General features: G+C 39.4%; 1 protein-coding gene and 1 long non-coding RNA gene across 2 annotated transcripts in view; one reads left to right on the top strand and one right to left on the bottom strand.

Annotated features, from left to right (window-relative positions):
- Positions 1-687: 687 nt before the first annotated feature.
- The window catches only part of LOC110049646 (uncharacterized), a 35633-nt gene continuing 18565 nt past the window's right edge, over positions 688-17755 (top strand). Inside the window, exons 1-6 of the mRNA XM_089289890.1 lie at positions 688-785; positions 866-964; positions 4141-4256; positions 5158-5240; positions 5338-5407; positions 5816-6091. Of these exons, the coding sequence (XP_089146016.1) occupies positions 724-785; positions 866-964; positions 4141-4256; positions 5158-5240; positions 5338-5407; positions 5816-6091 (706 nt within the window). The 5' untranslated portion in view covers positions 688-723. The remainder of the gene's footprint in view (positions 786-865; positions 965-4140; positions 4257-5157; positions 5241-5337; positions 5408-5815; positions 6092-17755) is intronic.
- Positions 16454-17755, bottom strand: part of LOC149112151 (uncharacterized) — a 2124-nt gene continuing 822 nt past the window's right edge. The window contains exon 2 of the long non-coding RNA XR_016207291.1: positions 16454-16641. This is a non-coding gene — a long non-coding RNA (uncharacterized LOC149112151). The remainder of the gene's footprint in view (positions 16642-17755) is intronic.

Below are 17755 nucleotides of genomic sequence, written 5' to 3'. Positions count from 1 at the left end.
TGTTCGTATTATTAAAAATTCCCTATGTCAAAATTCCGATTTTTTGTGATAGATCATTCACGTGGTTTCTGAACTATTTTTTTGCCAGATTTCTTGAAATCCTAACGACTGGATCGTTAGAAATCGGCAAGTTTCTGCAAAAGCAATCGGTCTCAATTTTTCGAGCAACTGCGAATGCGCTACATTTAACTGGGTTTTTTCGGTAACAAAGAAAAAGCTGAGAGTTGCTGGGTTCTTCGCATCGTTACCTTTTCTAATATATCTTTGTAATAAAAGACTAAAGCCATCAATACACTGCGTTCAAATATAGAGAAAAATAGCATAGATAATGCGGGTGTTGAGTAAATAAAATGATCGCTGGATCGCTCTGTTGACGGCATATTTGTTTTTTTCCAATCCTTGTGCGCGCGCTAAATTGCATCAGCAAAAGCGCGCGCGAAAACTGTGTTCGGCCACCTTAATAGGTGCCTGCAGGCAGATAGGTGCCTGTAGCAGATTGTATCCCGTTCATTGCAGGAGCCCATCACCCCGTTGAATTATCTACGCAACAGATCCACTTCTACAAAATGTGATGGGCTCCAGTTCGTGGATATTCTTTTTAACTCTCTCCTCCTGTCCGGCCCCGTCAAAGGCTCTGTTGGGGAGAATCCGCTGGACGATATGAGCCCTCGTTTCGAGGTCTGAGTCTGCAATCAAGTCAGTGGCTTATCCTAAGAAAATAAAATGGCGGCGATGGCGGCAAATTCAGATAAGGAGATGGAAGATGTTCGTCAAGTCTTACAGATGTAAGCTGAATGATTTTCGTCAAAGATTATAGTCTGCTGATTTAATGAACCTTAACTGTATTTCCTTTATTCTTAATAAGACTTGAGGAGCAAATTACAAAGGTACACAAGCTCTGTTTGCAGAGACGAAAGGAAACTGAATGTTGTGTTCAGCAATGTCGAAATCTGCTGAAACCATGGTATGTCGATTTTTTAGGGAGATCTTCATGTGAATTGGAAATTTACGTTATCATTGCCTAGCAATAATGTTCTCAGTCAGTCTGGTTTAGCCTTTGTTTTTGCCTTTTGATCCACAGTGGAACCCTGCCTTTTTAATACCCGTTGATACGGCCACCTCGTTGAGGGGACATTGGGGGGTTCTGAACACCGCAATACCGCAAAAAAAATTCGGCAAATACCGCAATACCGCAAAAAAATCACAAAATACCGCAATACTTCAAGAGGGGTGCGTTGGGATTTGGCCAATTTTTGGTTCGGTTTTTCGGTTTTCGCACTTAAAAACTGCGGTTTTTCGGTTTTGGTGTCTTGTGCGGTTTGCGGGTTTTCTCCAATACAGTCGTTGGTTTTCGGTTTTTGTCAACCATGATGGCGGTTTTTCGGATTTTTCTGTCCAATGCATTTTACGGTTTTTCTGGTTTGTCAAGGAAGTTACACCCTGCATTACCACTAAAACTTTATAGACCATTTTACAGTTGTCTGCTCAGTGGCCTGGCCTTTGGATGGCAGCGAGGCTTGAGTTGACCTTGTTTTGATACAGACCTCACTGCTTTTGTTGTGTAAAACAAGTTGCTTTGGTGCTAACTGGGTGCATTTTCATGACAAAAGCAGTGAGGTCTGTATAAAATGGTTTATTCCAAGGAACCACGTATACAGCCTTCTACCCAGACTTTGTTTTAGATGATGTATGACAAGTCAAGTCTCTTTAATTTAGCAGCCGTTATCTGGGTCGTAAATGGCTGCCAAGCAGACTATGAGAAGCTAAAGATAACATCCAAACAAAAGACTATTTCTCAAATATCACGCGGCTGGGATAATATTGTGTGGACTTTGACCTTAGCCTGTGGACCATCGAGTTTCTATTAATAGCTTGATTGCAAGTTGTCTTCCCTTTTTGTCATCGGAATAACATTGTGCTCACTCACTCTGTTCACATGAAATAAAAGCAAAGGAGAGACTGTTTCGTTGTAAAATAAAGTAGTTTGGTTGTAAAGTGTGGCTGCCATTGTGCCTACACAAATGAAAATTCTGACCATGGCAATCAAAAAGCAGCTTCAGAATGTGGTGTTTCTTCTTAACAAAAATCACCTAAAATCATGTTAAAGTGCTTTTTTTTTCTAGTTTCACATTGCTATAGGTCTGGAGCCAATTTACAAAAATATAAAGCACATTTTTAGATTATGATAAGTTCTGTACTAACAAGGGGATATGCTGAAAGAACTTTGTAAGTAAAACAAGTTAAGACTTTTAAAATTAAATAATGGAAAGAGATTCGGTTTTCAGTGTTGGACGAAATTTATTGTGGTTTTGCAATGTCATACCGAAACCACTACTCTGTATGTTAAAGTATAGAGCAAATAAAACAAAAATAACAATGGAGACTTTGTTAATGAATGTTAGGTCAGGTAATTTTTGATTTAGACAAAATAAGTATCATTTGGCGTGGTTGGCTAATAATTAACAAAAAATAACACACCCCTGACTGCGACACAAGGAATTGCAGTTTAACATTACCATGAGAGCTAAGTTTCATCAGGAATGTCCAATTGGAAACTTGAAAATGCTTGGAAAATGTTGGAGGACTAGGAGGATAATTTTTAATACTGTTCAAAAAACTAAACAACTGCATCCCACAGGTTCGGAGAATACTCCGATACCACATTTTGAGATTAAAATTACCGAAATACTGCAAGAAAAATTGTCTGCAAACCCCAATGTCCCCCTCCTTGTTATTATGGGTATGACATTTGCAGACTTCAGACTGCAGAATGCAGACTTTTTAACTCGTCATATTCTGAAGTATTCCCATTTTCATTAACGAAAGCTAACCGTTAACGGGCTAAACTGAGCGCTATTCATGCTAACCTGAATAACGGTTTCTGAACACTGAAGAAGGGTTATACACCCGAAAAGTCTCTTTCTTCAAGGACATTTATGACACTTTTTCATATTTTGTTATAATATCAACCTACAAGCTATTTGACCTGAGTGACATTCAGGCTAACCAGAATGCTATCTTGGTCCAAATGTAGTCTGCAATCTGCAATCTGCAGTCTGCAAATGTCATACACCGGAATGAAAGCTCAGTCTGTTGCTAGTGAAAACCAGCCTTAACCTCTCCACACTACTCTCTGTAAGGAAAACCTGCCCAATGTGCTGACCAAGCAAATTTGTAAAGACACTCAAAATACATTCAAAACATGTAGGATGTACAACCTTGTTCTCAGGGTCTCCTCATCCTGGCTCAATACCCTTTGACAGAACAATAGCAAAAACAACAGAGACAATGCTCCTAGCCCCAAAACAATAACAGCTTCTACACTTTGATGACTAACACAATAACAAGCTTACAAAAGCTGCTACACTTCTGGGTGCTGTCTCTCACTCTTAGGGGCAGGGAGAAGAGAGACCCTGGGAACGAGGTTGTGGCATGTATACTGGTGTTATGATGTATTGTCTTGAGTATGATTTTATTTAAGAAATAGAAAACATGTTTTCCGCGTTTCCATCAAGTTATTGAAACACAAGTGGAAGTTTGGGAGAACGAGAAATGCTGTGGGAACATGAGCCGCAGGTGAGTGTTTCTCCCAGACTTCCACTCGTGTTTCTATAACTTGATAGCAACACAAAGAACATGTTTTCTATTTCTTTTAGAAAACACTGCAACGAAAAAAAGGAAAACAACTTGTTAACTTTGATTATCAAAATGTAAGTTCTCTTTGCTTGCGCCTTCACTACATCAACAGCTCATGCTAGTTCTGTGTTTCTATCGAGTTATAGAAACACAACTTTTAACCAATCAGGGCACATTTTCTAAGGACTGTTTTCTAAAATAATATAAAAGCAGTTGCATTCTTTATAGGGATGGAAGGTTAATAGACATCATTGTAGAAATTACTGACACTGTATGCATGTACAATGTATTCAGCTTGATATTGGTATTGTTGGAGGTAAAATAATGCAAGCCCCCATGTAAACTTGGTGTGTTTTGAGAGCCTCCCTTGGGAGGTTTTGGAGGTTCGATAAAAAAATTCCAAGCCTCTCCTTAACACCTCCTCATCCCCCCTTAGCATATCAAAATAATTTTCTCTAATTTCCAACACTGCTTTTTTGATTGAAATTTTTGGGTTATTTGAAGGCCATTGATATCTAAAATGGTTAAACAAGATGAACAAACTACAAGTGGCACTGGACAGTCACAAACTATGCAGGGTGGAGGACCCATCACAGGAGACACAGAAATTGAAATCAAAGGTGAGGACTGAATTTAAGGTGTTTCATTTAGCCATTAGTTTACACCCTGAGAGGTGATGTGAAGATGTACCTGTAATAATTAGTGCACTGGAGACTGGAATGAGTCTCTCTTTGATTCCTCCATTGCACCAAACTTAAGTCAGAGGTTTACAGTACTATCAAGCATAATTGCTTTAAGTGCTGGGTATTTGAAATTCATAGTTTTAAATGTCTGTTTCAGAGGCTTGTTCCAAAATTTGTATTGAAGTCTTGAATGAGAGTGAGATCTTACTATGCCTGCTATGCAAGAACTGTTTTTTACAATAACTGTCTAATTTCTCGCACGCTGATTGGCTCAATAAGAGTACAGATGGATAAAATTTTAGTTTATGCAAGCTTTCAAGTTCAACTTTCAGCTGTCAAACTGTCAACTTTTTAGCCAATGAGATTTCGTGAACTTTTTTAAGTAGCCAATCAAAAAGCGAGAAAAGCTATTGCAACATTTGTGTCATTTTGAATAAAATTGAATTTCACTTTTCTTTGTTTACGGCGAGTTTACGACATCTTTTCCCCTCATTTATTCCCGATATTTGACCATTCTGGGGTCTTGTTATTGTAAAAAACAAATTCACGTCAATATTTTTGGCATCTATCCTCTTCTTGATGATAAATTTCGTCAGAACATTGTCAAAGTTTACTGCAGAACCACTTGCCTGCAGCTTGTGGTTCCACAGCCACTTTGACAATGTTGTAACCCAATTCATCATCAATAAGAGAACAGACGCATAAAAAACTGACGTCAATTTGTTAATTTTCTCTATGCCCAATTTTATTGCACTTTGCAGACTGTCAGGGGTAGACTGTCAGGGCCCACAACCCTTGTCACAGCACCTTTAATTGGTACTATGTGCTTTTGTCCTAGCAAAGGAAACTGAGAAGCAAGATTTAGCAGCACTTCAAAGTTTGTTAGCCAAGGCACAAAAAGCAAGGGACATACAGACAAAGGTATGTAGAAATTAGTACCGGTACTTTCAATGCCAGAATGGACCTCTATTTAAAATTCCAGTAACCTTGAATCTGGGGTTTCTGATTTATCTCAAAGATCGATGAAGCTACTTCCAAAGCAGACCAGAAGAAGAAGATATCCAAAAAGCCTCTTGCTGTCACCACCAGTAAGTACAATAATAGATCACAGTTGGGGTTGTAGCCCATTTTGGGACAGATCTTTGTGAACAATGAGTATGTGAAAAAGCATTAGGAAGAGAAAATGGCAAAGATGTGTCTCAACTGGAGGTTTCATGTAGCCATTTCTTTTTCCTCTTTATATCTTTGGATATATTTTACAACTTGATCCATTGAGCAGTACATTGCAGTCCAATCCTAGAAATTGCACCTTTGTGGCAATGTTTTTGTTGAAGTAAGCTAGAAGTCTTGATGTTACTCTTGAATGAGCTGTGAGTCCATCACAGATTAACACCAGCATTTTGGATGGCTGCCTTAACAACTTCTAGCACCCGTTTATACTCCCGCATGGAGACAAACACCTTGAGGTTAAAGTTTCTTGCTTATTAACATTTCAGAGCCTCCCCAGAAACAACCCATGCAACGTACAGCAAAGCAAACTCTTCCAAAGGCTTCCAAACCTCAGCCTAAACAGTCTGCACTCATCAGAAAACCTGTGACACAGAAGCCTGCCATAAAGAGCACTTACAGTTCATCATATGGGATACCCTCCTCACCAAAATCCCTCATGCAACCCACAAGCTCACGGGGGTCTGCTAAGATGTACCTAGACAGCGTTTTGAACAAAGGTAAAAGGAATGGAACTGATTCAAAAGCCGTGTCCAGAAAGCAAGGTAATGTCATCGTCATTTGGGAAGGGGGCACAAAGTCAGCATATGGTGGGAGTTTCCAACCATGAAGTGGGGGATGTGCTTTTTCCTGGTAGAATTCTTGTTTATTTTCTTTTAGGTCCCTCTGTATTGTGCATTGTTTCTATAATAAGGAGAATGGTCACTGCTGGTCTGCATTAAGGTCAGACTAACAAAACCCAAATCGCTATACAGCTACAAGTAGCTCCACGATAAAACCTCTGCTTCCCATGGTCATGAGAAGACGCACACGGCTTGTACTGTAAGTATCCCGGAGAGCTCCATACAATTCCTTATACTTTTAGTACAAGAAATTGTTGAGCATTATCTTAGGGCGCTCCAGGTTTCTTCACCCTATGATACCAACGAGGTGTTATAATCTGTTACGCCGACGATCGTCTGTCAGAAAAATATTAATTTTTGAAAATAAACCAGAGACGAACAGCGGCGCACACCGGCTTACATGTGTCAACGAGCAATTAAATGCAGTGTGCTGTGTGAGTCATTCCTGACGCTCTACACTCTGGAATAAAAGCATTATTAGATCATGTCCAAAAGAACGTGAGCAGTGGGGAAAGACATGGAAGGAAAAAAGACGTGAGAGAGGAAGGGCAATGAATGTTGAAACTACGGCGAGGGCGGAAATCCTGATAAAACAAGTATTCGCGCTAATGATGTACGAATTACCAGAATTTAATGCACAACACGAAATCATCCTCTCCTTCTCTACTCAAACCAAGATTTACGATCTGAACTAAAAGATAACCAGGAGCCTACAAACGCATGCTCAAGTAAAGAGACGCGCAAGGGCCGACTAACATTTCTTGCTTACTCCATCAAAGTCATCACGATCAACGCTGAGCTTGCATTGAGATGCTTGTCCGGAAGTAAAGGGACGTTTGATTCATCAATCTAAAACAGATCTTGGAATTAAACCGAAATGATCTGGGAGCGAACTAAACTTAACAATTTTCTAGAAAATAACGCATCACACTCTTTCTTTTTTTCATAAGAATATTGTTTTTCCGGCCCAGGCTGAATACTCCTATTTTTCTGCTGATTTTAGGCTGAAAATATTATTGTAATATTCTTAACTTATGACATTTACGTATCAATTACAAGTGCTCCATTGCTGTTCATTGCAATCAGTACGGTCAAAATGTCATGTCATACGACAAGAAAGAATTTATCATGAAAAATTTTGCGGTTTAGCTCATGTCTTTTGCATTGTACATATTTTTTACTGCGCAAACACGTTACATGTACCGCTCATCATTAAACATTTGGCTATCGCTAGTGAAGAGTGTTTCGTTTGTTGGCTAGTTTTGCCGTTTAGAGAAAGGAATAATTTTATACAGTTAAGTAAAAACATCATTGTATTGTTTTTACAGATTTTCAACGCATGAAATTGTATTATTTTCACAATTTCAGCCTCAGGTTTATTCTTAAAATATTCTTTAAATTTCGCAAATTTCAGCCTCGATATTCTTATAAAATATATTCTTTAAAAAAGAAAGAGTGTATATGCACTACTTGATGAATTTCATTTATAGTCACAGACACCTTTATCTTGATTGTAAATAAATAATCTCTAATTTATCTGTAAATTTATCTTTATTTGAGTCTCCACAATTAGTTATCTAAGCTTAATACTCCGAACAGTCTTTCTGCCCTCCGCCGTTGAGAAGAAATGTCACACAATTACATAGCCGTGGGGAAAGTTAGGGCCCGGGGTGAGGAATCACTTAGTACACAAAGCAAAGTTTGTCAGTGCTTTAAGTGACCTCGCACGGCTACCAATGACTTCAAGGTGTTCGCACACACTGCGAAAACAGACCTTAAAATTTCGAAAGTAACGACCGAGTGTGGTGAAACCCTCCCACATCCCCAGAAAATAGTGGAATCAAGGATCAAAAGTATAATTTATTCTTCCTATCAATTAAGAGCGGCAAACTGATGACGATACAACAAGGGAAGGTACAGTGTAACGCATACTATGAACATTAAGAAACGTCATGTTGCGCAGTGTTAAAACAAAACCCGTAATATTTTTCTCAAGTAACAGGAACTAACAGAAACTTCTCTTCAAATTATAATTACTTCAATCAACAACTTCGTCACATTACTAAAAGGAGGGCGTTAAAAGGAACGTTTCTTGAAATCAAAATTGAAAACTCAACCAGCACACCGAGATATATTTAAGGGCCTGTTTACAGGGAGAGAGGTCTACTCTAGCAAGCGTGTTAACCCTAGCTGGAGGGCAAAAGATAGCCCGGGTTTACAAGCAAAATTTTGGTGTAACCCTACAACCCGAGCGCGGGACAAGTTAATGCGCGGTTACACTCAAAGGGTCTGGAAACAAGTAGAAAGTTAACCCAGGTAGGCGGGTTAACCCTACCTGGAGTGTTTACAAGGGAAAAAGTTAGCCCGCCTGCCAGGGTAACCCTAGCACGCAGATAGGGTAAACCGCTTACTCGTTTAACCCTAGCTAGCTGCCTTGTAAAGACGACGAAGAAAACAAGAGAAAATGTGTGAGTGCTAGGGTAACCCTCTCTCCTTGTAAACAGGCCCTAAGAATGGTCTACCTGATGAAGAGCCCACCCAAAAGGCAGCAACCACGACAGCGACATAAATTTGAACTGGAACACGAAGGATTTCATCTCATGTTTTAAAAAACTGTTTTCACGAGTTTAATACACCCATAGAGAAATACATGCTGCCCTGTTCCCATACCTTTTGGAAAAAGCCCCAAGGTAGCAGCGAGTTTCGTCTAACTTAAGTAGAAAAAGAATCGCCTTTGAACACAGCCTCAAAGTTACTTAGCCTCAGATGTAATGAAGGATCGGCGGTACAGTGGCGCGAGTGGTGTGTAATTCTTATGAAAAATGCTAAAAGCTGTCTCTAAGACCGTGGGTTTTTATCAGAGTCAGAGCAGCTCAAAGACCGTCTTTGAGACCTTGCCTTGCCGATTTTGAGACAGTTAAAATTCTAACAAAGCACCTCAGTGCTTAAAATAACGCGCAGTGATCCACTTGTTTTTCAATTGTTTGTTTGTCTTTGCTGGGCGTAATTTACTCAAGGCCTTTAACTTGACAGAATTTACCCTTTAATGGACAACAACAACAACAATCTTTTATTTAAACACGACTTTTGTTTACAGCTAGACTGTTCAGGGCCCTCTATTTTCTGGTATAATGATCATCCTTATGGCTTTTTTATAGCTTTTTAAAAATTTATCATTACCATTATTGTTGTACATGTAGTATTTGCCATTACAATTTGCCATTACATTGTAATAAAAAAAATATAAATATTTTTTTTTGATTGGTTGTGTAACGATATGATGATGGTTTATTCCCCACTTTACATTAGCTTTAATAGACTATAATACGACCTCATTTTCTGCATTCATCAGATAAGTTGTTTTTGAGTATAACTTTTTTCAGTACGTGACTTCAGTGTTATGGCTGTTAAAAACTTAAGAGAAGGGGTCAACATTTCACGATCAAATATTCAATAAGAGTAATAAATATCAGTATACTTGCTTGTCATACGCACTGATATAAATATTTCACGGTTACAGTTTACTACCTTTAGGTGAGACAAATTGATATTGTAACAGCTGAACAATGTTATTGCTGGCATGACATTAGAATAGCTCAGTTACACTACACTCATGGGTGTGCCACCTAAAGTGTAGCCTAATAATGTTATTGCTGGCATGACATTAGAATCTCTTCGTTACACTACACTCATGGGTGTGCCACCTAAAGTGTAGCCTATTAATGTTACTGCTGGCATGACATTAGAATCTCTTGGTTACACTACACTCATGGGTGTGCCACCTAAAGTGTAGCCTATTAATGTTATTGCTGGCAAGACATTAGAATCTCTTGGTTACACTACACTCATGGGTGTGTCACCTAAAGTGTAGCCTATTAATGTTACTGCTGGCATGACATTAGAATCTCTTCGTTACACTACACTCATGGGTGTGCCACCTAAAGTGTAGCCTATAAATGTTATTGCTGGCATGAAATTAGAATCTCTTGGTTACACTACACTCATGGGTGTGCCACCCAAAAGTGTAGCCTATTAAAGTTATTGCTGGCATGACATTAGAATCTCTCGGTTACACTACACTCATGGGTGTGCCACCTAAAGTGTAGCCTATTAAAGTTATTGCTGGCATGACATTAGAATCTCTCAGTTACACTACACTCATGGGTGTGCCACCTAAAGTGTAGCTGAACAATGTTATTGCTGGCATGACATTAGAATCTCTTGGTTACACTACACTCATGGGTGTGTCACCTAAAGTGTAGCCTAATAATGTTATTGCTGGCATGACATTAGAATCTCCTGGTTACACTACACTCATGGGTGTGCCACCTAAAGTGTAGCCTATTAATGTTATTGCTGGCATGACAATAGAATCTCTTCGTTACACTACGTTCATGGGTGTGCCACCTAAAGTGTAGCCTATTAATGTTATTGCTGACATGACATTAGAATCTCTCGCTTACACTACACTCATGGGTGTGCCACCTAAAGTGTAGCCTAATAATGTTATTGCTGGCATGACATTAGAATCTCTTGGTTACACTACACTCATGGGTGTGCCACCTAAAGTGTAGCCTATTAATGTTATTGCTGACATGACATTAGAATCTCTCGCTTACACTACACTCATGGGTGTGCCACCTAAAGTGTAGCCTAATAATGTTATTGCTGGCATGACATTAGAATCTCTTGGTTACACTACGCTCATGGGTGTGCCACCTAAAGTGTAGCCTAATAATGTTATTGCTGGCATGACATTAGAATCTCCTGTTTACACTATGCTCATGGGTGTGCCACCTAACGTGTAGCCTATTAATGTTATTGCTGGCATGACATTAGAATCTCTCGGTTACACTACACTCATGGGTGTGCCACCTAAAGTGTAGCCTATTAATGTTACTGCTGGCATGACATTAGAATCTCTTGGTTACACTACACTCATGGGTGTGCCACCCAAAAGTGTAGCCTATTAAAGTTATTGCTGGCATGACATTAGAATCTCTCGGTTACACTACACTCATGGGTGTGCCACCTAAAGTGTAGCCTATTAAAGTTATTGCTGGCATGACATTAGAATCTCTCGGTTACACTACACTCATGGGTGTGCCACCTAAAGTGTAGCTGAACAATGTTATTGCTGGCATGACATTAGAATCTCTTGGTTACACTACACTCATGGGTGTGTCACCTAAAGTGTAGCCTAATAATGTTATTGCTGGCATGACATTAGAATCTCCTGGTTACACTACACTCATGGGTGTGCCACCTAAAGTGTAGCCTATTAATGTTATTGCTGGCATGACAATAGAATCTCTTCGTTACACTACGCTCATGGGTGTGCCACCTAAAGTGTAGCCTATTAATGTTATTGCTGACATGACATTAGAATCTCTCGCTTACACTACACTCATGGGTGTGCCACCTAAAGTGTAGCCTAATAATGTTATTGCTGGCATGACATTAGAATCTCTTCGTTACACTACACTCATGGGTGTGCCACCTAAAGTGTAGCCTATTAATGTTATTGCTGACATGACATTAGAATCTCTCGCTTACATTACACTCATGGGTGTGCCACCTAAAGTGTAGCCTAATAATGTTATTGCTGGCATGACATTAGAATCTCTTCGTTACACTACACTCATGGGTGTGCCACCTAAAGTGTAGCCTATTAATGTTATTGCTGACATGACATTAGAATCTCTCGCTTACATTACACTCATGGGTGTGCCACCTAAAGTGTAGCCTAATAATGTTATTGCTGGCATGACATTAGAATCTCTTCGTTACACTACACTCATGGGTGTGCCACCTAAAGTGTAGCCTATTAATGTTATTGCTGACATGACATTAGAATCTCTCGCTTACATTACACTCATGGGTGTGCCACCTAAAGTGTAGCCTAATAATGTTATTGCTGGCATGACATTAGAATCTCTTGGTTACACTACGCTCATGGGTGTGCCACCTAAAGTGTAGCCTATTAATGTTATTGCTGACATGACATTAGAATCTCTCGCTTACATTACACTCATGGGTGTGCCACCTAAAGTGTAGCCTAATAATGTTATTGCTGGCATGACATTAGAATCTCTTGGTTACACTACGCTCATGGGTGTGCCACCTAAAGTGTAGCCTAATAATGTTATTGCTGGCATGACATAAGAATCTCTCGGTTACACTACACTCATGGGTGTGCCACCTAAAGTGTAGCGTAATAATGTTATTGCTGGCATGACATTAGAATCTCCTGGTTACACTATGCTCATGGGTGTGCCACCTAACGTGTAGCCTATTAATGTTATTGCTGGCATGACATTAGAATCTCTCGGTTACACTACACTCATGGGTGTGCCACCTAAAGTGTAGCCTATTAATGTTACTGCTGGCATGACATTAGAATCTCTTAGTTACACTACACTCATCGGTGTGCCACCTAAAGTGTAGCCTAATAATGTTATTGCTGGCATGACATTAGAATCTCTTGGTTACACTACGCTCATGGGTGTGCCACCTAAAGTGTAGCCTATTAATGTTACTGCTGGCATGACATTAGAATCTCTTCGTTACACTACACTCATGGGTGTGTCACCTAAAGTGTAGCCTATAAATGTTATTGCTGGCATGAAATTAGAATCTCTTGGTTACACTACACTCATGGGTGTGCCACCCAAAAGTGTAGCCTATTAAAGTTATTGCTGGCATGACATTAGAATCTCTCGGTTACACTACACTCATGGGTGTGCCACCTAAAGTGTAGCCTATTAAAGTTATTGCTGGCATGACATTAGAATCTCTCAGTTACACTACACTCATGGGTGTGCCACCTAAAGTGTAGCTGAACAATGTTATTGCTGGCATGACATTAGAATCTCTTGGTTACACTACACTCATGGGTGTGTCACCTAAAGTGTAGCCTAATAATGTTATTGCTGGCATGACATTAGAATCTCCTGGTTACACTACACTCATGGGTGTGCCACCTAAAGTGTAGCCTATTAATGTTATTGCTGGCATGACAATAGAATCTCTTCGTTACACTACGTTCATGGGTGTGCCACCTAAAGTGTAGCCTATTAATGTTATTGCTGACATGACATTAGAATCTCTCGCTTACACTACACTCATGGGTGTGCCACCTAAAGTGTAGCGTAATAATGTTATTGCTGGCATGACATTAGAATCTCTTGGTTACACTACACTCATGGGTGTGCCACCTAAAGTGTAGCCTATTAATGTTATTGCTGACATGACATTAGAATCTCTCGCTTACACTACACTCATGGGTGTGCCACCTAAAGTGTAGCCTAATAATGTTATTGCTGGCATGACATTAGAATCTCTTGGTTACACTACGCTCATGGGTGTGCCACCTAAAGTGTAGCCTAATAATGTTATTGCTGGCATGACATTAGAATCTCTTGGTTACACTACACTCATGGGTGTGCCACCTAAAGTGTAGCCTAATAATGTTATTGCTGGCATGACATTAGAATCTCCTGTTTACACTATGCTCATGGGTGTGCCACCTAACGTGTAGCCTATTAATGTTATTGCTGGCATGACATTAGAATCTCTCGGTTACACTACACTCATGGGTGTGCCACCTAAAGTGTAGCCTATTAATGTTACTGCTGGCATGACATTAGAATCTCTTGGTTACACTACACTCATGGGTGTGCCACCCAAAAGTGTAGCCTATTAAAGTTATTGCTGGCATGACATTAGAATCTCTCGGTTACACTACACTCATGGGTGTGCCACCTAAAGTGTAGCCTATTAAAGTTATTGCTGGCATGACATTAGAATCTCTCGGTTACACTACACTCATGGGTGTGCCACCTAAAGTGTAGCTGAACAATGTTATTGCTGGCATGACATTAGAATCTCTTGGTTACACTACACTCATGGGTGTGTCACCTAAAGTGTAGCCTAATAATGTTATTGCTGGCATGACATTAGAATCTCCTGGTTACACTACACTCATGGGTGTGCCACCTAAAGTGTAGCCTATTAATGTTATTGCTGGCATGACAATAGAATCTCTTCGTTACACTACGCTCATGGGTGTGCCACCTAAAGTGTAGCCTATTAATGTTATTGCTGACATGACATTAGAATCTCTCGCTTACACTACACTCATGGGTGTGCCACCTAAAGTGTAGCCTAATAATGTTATTGCTGGCATGACATTAGAATCTCTTCGTTACACTACACTCATGGGTGTGCCACCTAAAGTGTAGCCTATTAATGTTATTGCTGACATGACATTAGAATCTCTCGCTTACATTACACTCATGGGTGTGCCACCTAAAGTGTAGCCTAATAATGTTATTGCTGGCATGACATTAGAATCTCTTCGTTACACTACACTCATGGGTGTGCCACCTAAAGTGTAGCCTATTAATGTTATTGCTGACATGACATTAGAATCTCTCGCTTACATTACACTCATGGGTGTGCCACCTAAAGTGTAGCCTAATAATGTTATTGCTGGCATGACATTAGAATCTCTTCGTTACACTACACTCATGGGTGTGCCACCTAAAGTGTAGCCTATTAATGTTATTGCTGACATGACATTAGAATCTCTCGCTTACATTACACTCATGGGTGTGCCACCTAAAGTGTAGCCTAATAATGTTATTGCTGGCATGACATTAGAATCTCTTCGTTACACTACACTCATGGGTGTGCCACCTAAAGTGTAGCCTATTAATGTTATTGCTGACATGACATTAGAATCTCTCGCTTACATTACACTCATGGGTGTGCCACCTAAAGTGTAGCCTAATAATGTTATTGCTGGCATGACATTAGAATCTCTTGGTTACACTACGCTCATGGGTGTGCCACCTAAAGTGTAGCCTAATAATGTTATTGCTGGCATGACATTAGAATCTCTCGGTTACACTACACTCATGGGTGTGCCACCTAAAGTGTAGCGTAATAATGTTATTGCTGGCATGACATTAGAATCTCCTGGTTACACTATGCTCATGGGTGTGCCACCTAACGTGTAGCCTATTAATGTTATTGCTGGCATGACATTAGAATCTCTCGCTTACACTACACTCATGGGTGTGCCACCTAAAGTGTAGCCTATTAATGTTACTGCTGGCATGACATTAGAATCTCTTAGTTACACTACACTCATCGGTGTGCCACCTAAAGTGTAGCCTAATAATGTTATTGCTGGCATGACATTAGAATCTCTTGGTTACACTACGCTCATGGGTGTGCCACCTAAAGTGTAGCCTATTAATGTTACTGCTGGCATGACATTAGAATCTCTTCGTTACACTACACTCATGGGTGTGCCACCTAAAGTGTAGCCTATTAATGTTACTGCTGGCATGACATTAGAATCTCTCGCTTACACTACACTCATGGGTGTGCCACCTAAAGTGTAGCCTAATAATGTTACTGCTGGCATGACATTAGAATCTCTTGGTTACACTATGCTCATGGGTGTGCCACCTAAAGTGTAGCCTATTAATGTTACTGCTGGCATGACATTAGAATCTCTCGCTTACACTACACTCATGGGTGTGCCACCTTAAGTGTAGCCTAATAATGTTATTGCTGGCATGACATTAGACTCTCTTGGTTACACTATACTCATGGGTGGGCCACCTAAAGTGTAGCCTATTAATGTTATTGCTGGCATGACATTATAATCTCTTCGTTACACTACACTCATGGGTGGGCCACCTAAAGTGTAGCCTATTAATGTTACTGCTGGCATGACATTAGAATCTCTTCGTTACACTACACTCATGGGTGTGCCACCTAAAGTGTAGCCTATTAATGTTACTGCTGGCATGACATTAGAATCTCTCGCTTACACTACACTCATGGGTGTGCCACCTAAAGTGTAGCCTATTAATGTTACTGCTGGCATGACATTAGAATCTCTTGGTTACACTATGCTCATGGGTGTGCCACCTAAAGTGTAGCCTATTAATGTTATTGCTGGCATGACATTAGAATCTCTCGCTTACACTACACTCATGGGTGTGCCACCTTAAGTGTAGCCTAATAATGTTATTGCTGGCATGACATTAGACTCTCTTGGTTACACTATACTCATGGGTGGGCCACCTAAAGTGTAGCCTATTAATGTTATTGCTGGCATGACATTATAATCTCTCGGTTACACTACACTTCTGGGTGTGCCACCTTAAAGTGTAGCCTGATAATGTTATTGCCACCTTAAAAACATTATTATTTAATTTTTTCTATTTTGGTTGTTTTTTGGTTATCTTTTGGTCATCATCTTAATTCAACTTACAATGTTTTTATTAGAGCACATGTGTACATGAAGACAGGACTGATAGATGGTTACTCCATTTTAAATCAGATTTTTTGCTGTGTTTAAATCTGTGTAAGGTCCTCTACAGCTTTTCCATGAAAAGTGCTTCACATGAATGCCTTCAATTTTGTTAGGAATTTCCTGTTCAGCTGGACACCTATAAATGTATTAAGATGTCTGCCAGTTAGCAACCACATAGCAAATTGAATAGTGTGAATAATACTATACATTAACACATAACCATTATTGTCCATTTTTGACGCCTGACTCAACAGACTTATTAAGTTTATGGTTAGTGATAAACCAATCATAATATGGGCTGCTGATAAAAATCAATTATAACATTTGAGTAAGTGCTGCATTATTATATATAGAATATTGTCTGTTTTTAACCTGGTAAAAAGTGGCGAGATCAAATCCAAAGGAACCCCGGAAAACATAATTATGAAAGAGAGATTTTCATGGTTTTTTCACGCTATTTAAATTTGGGAGGGCAAACAGGGCAAAAACTGCAGTAAATGTATGGGGAAAATAGAGAATCTTACGACTAACAACCTGAAATATTTTTCAGTAAATTAAAAACAAAGGTTAGAAGGTAAAACAATTTGTAGATCATATGATAAGTGGGAAGTTGCCTCGCTAGAAAAGCCATAATTAAGTTTTTCATTTATCAATAGTCTGAAAAATAGTGTGAGTTGCAATTCGCAAGAAAATTTAGAAACATTTGTATACAAAATTTAAAAGTGCCTATCCTTGCCTCACAGGAAATCTATTTTCATCACATTTGACTAAGGAAACCCTTTAGATCTGCTGTGTATCTGTTCCTTGTAACGCATAAAACATTCAGGAAGTCAATGACTCTCAACTTATTAGGCAGCAAACTTTAAACTTTTCCCGTACATTTACTGCAATTTTTACTGTGTTTGCCCCTCAAATTAAACAAGGAGGCCTCTTAACATGATCATTGTCTTCATCAACATGATTTATTTTAGGGAACCAACCACATTGATTATTTTCATCAGGAGACTAAAATCTTGGACAGAATAAAATGAGAAATAAAACCACCTATCCACCCGAATCAATGATAAATTCGCATTTTTCCATCATTAAAATGGGGGGAGTGGTGGTCTTAATTTTTCATTTATTTTGCCCTTGATTGCACTCAATATAACAATTTCTAAAATGACTGTCATTACGGTCCACGATACCATCCCGTCCTTTCAATCAAAAGAAAATACATGTTAGCTGACCAAAGCTGACCTCTGACCCTA

Source organism: Orbicella faveolata, unplaced genomic scaffold, assembly GCF_042242905.1.
Source record: "Orbicella faveolata isolate gen_17 unplaced genomic scaffold, um_ofav_v1 contig_2, whole genome shotgun sequence".
Classification (NCBI taxonomy): domain Eukaryota; kingdom Metazoa; phylum Cnidaria; class Anthozoa; order Scleractinia; family Merulinidae; genus Orbicella; species Orbicella faveolata.
This window is presented reverse-complemented; position numbering and strand designations above follow the sequence as displayed.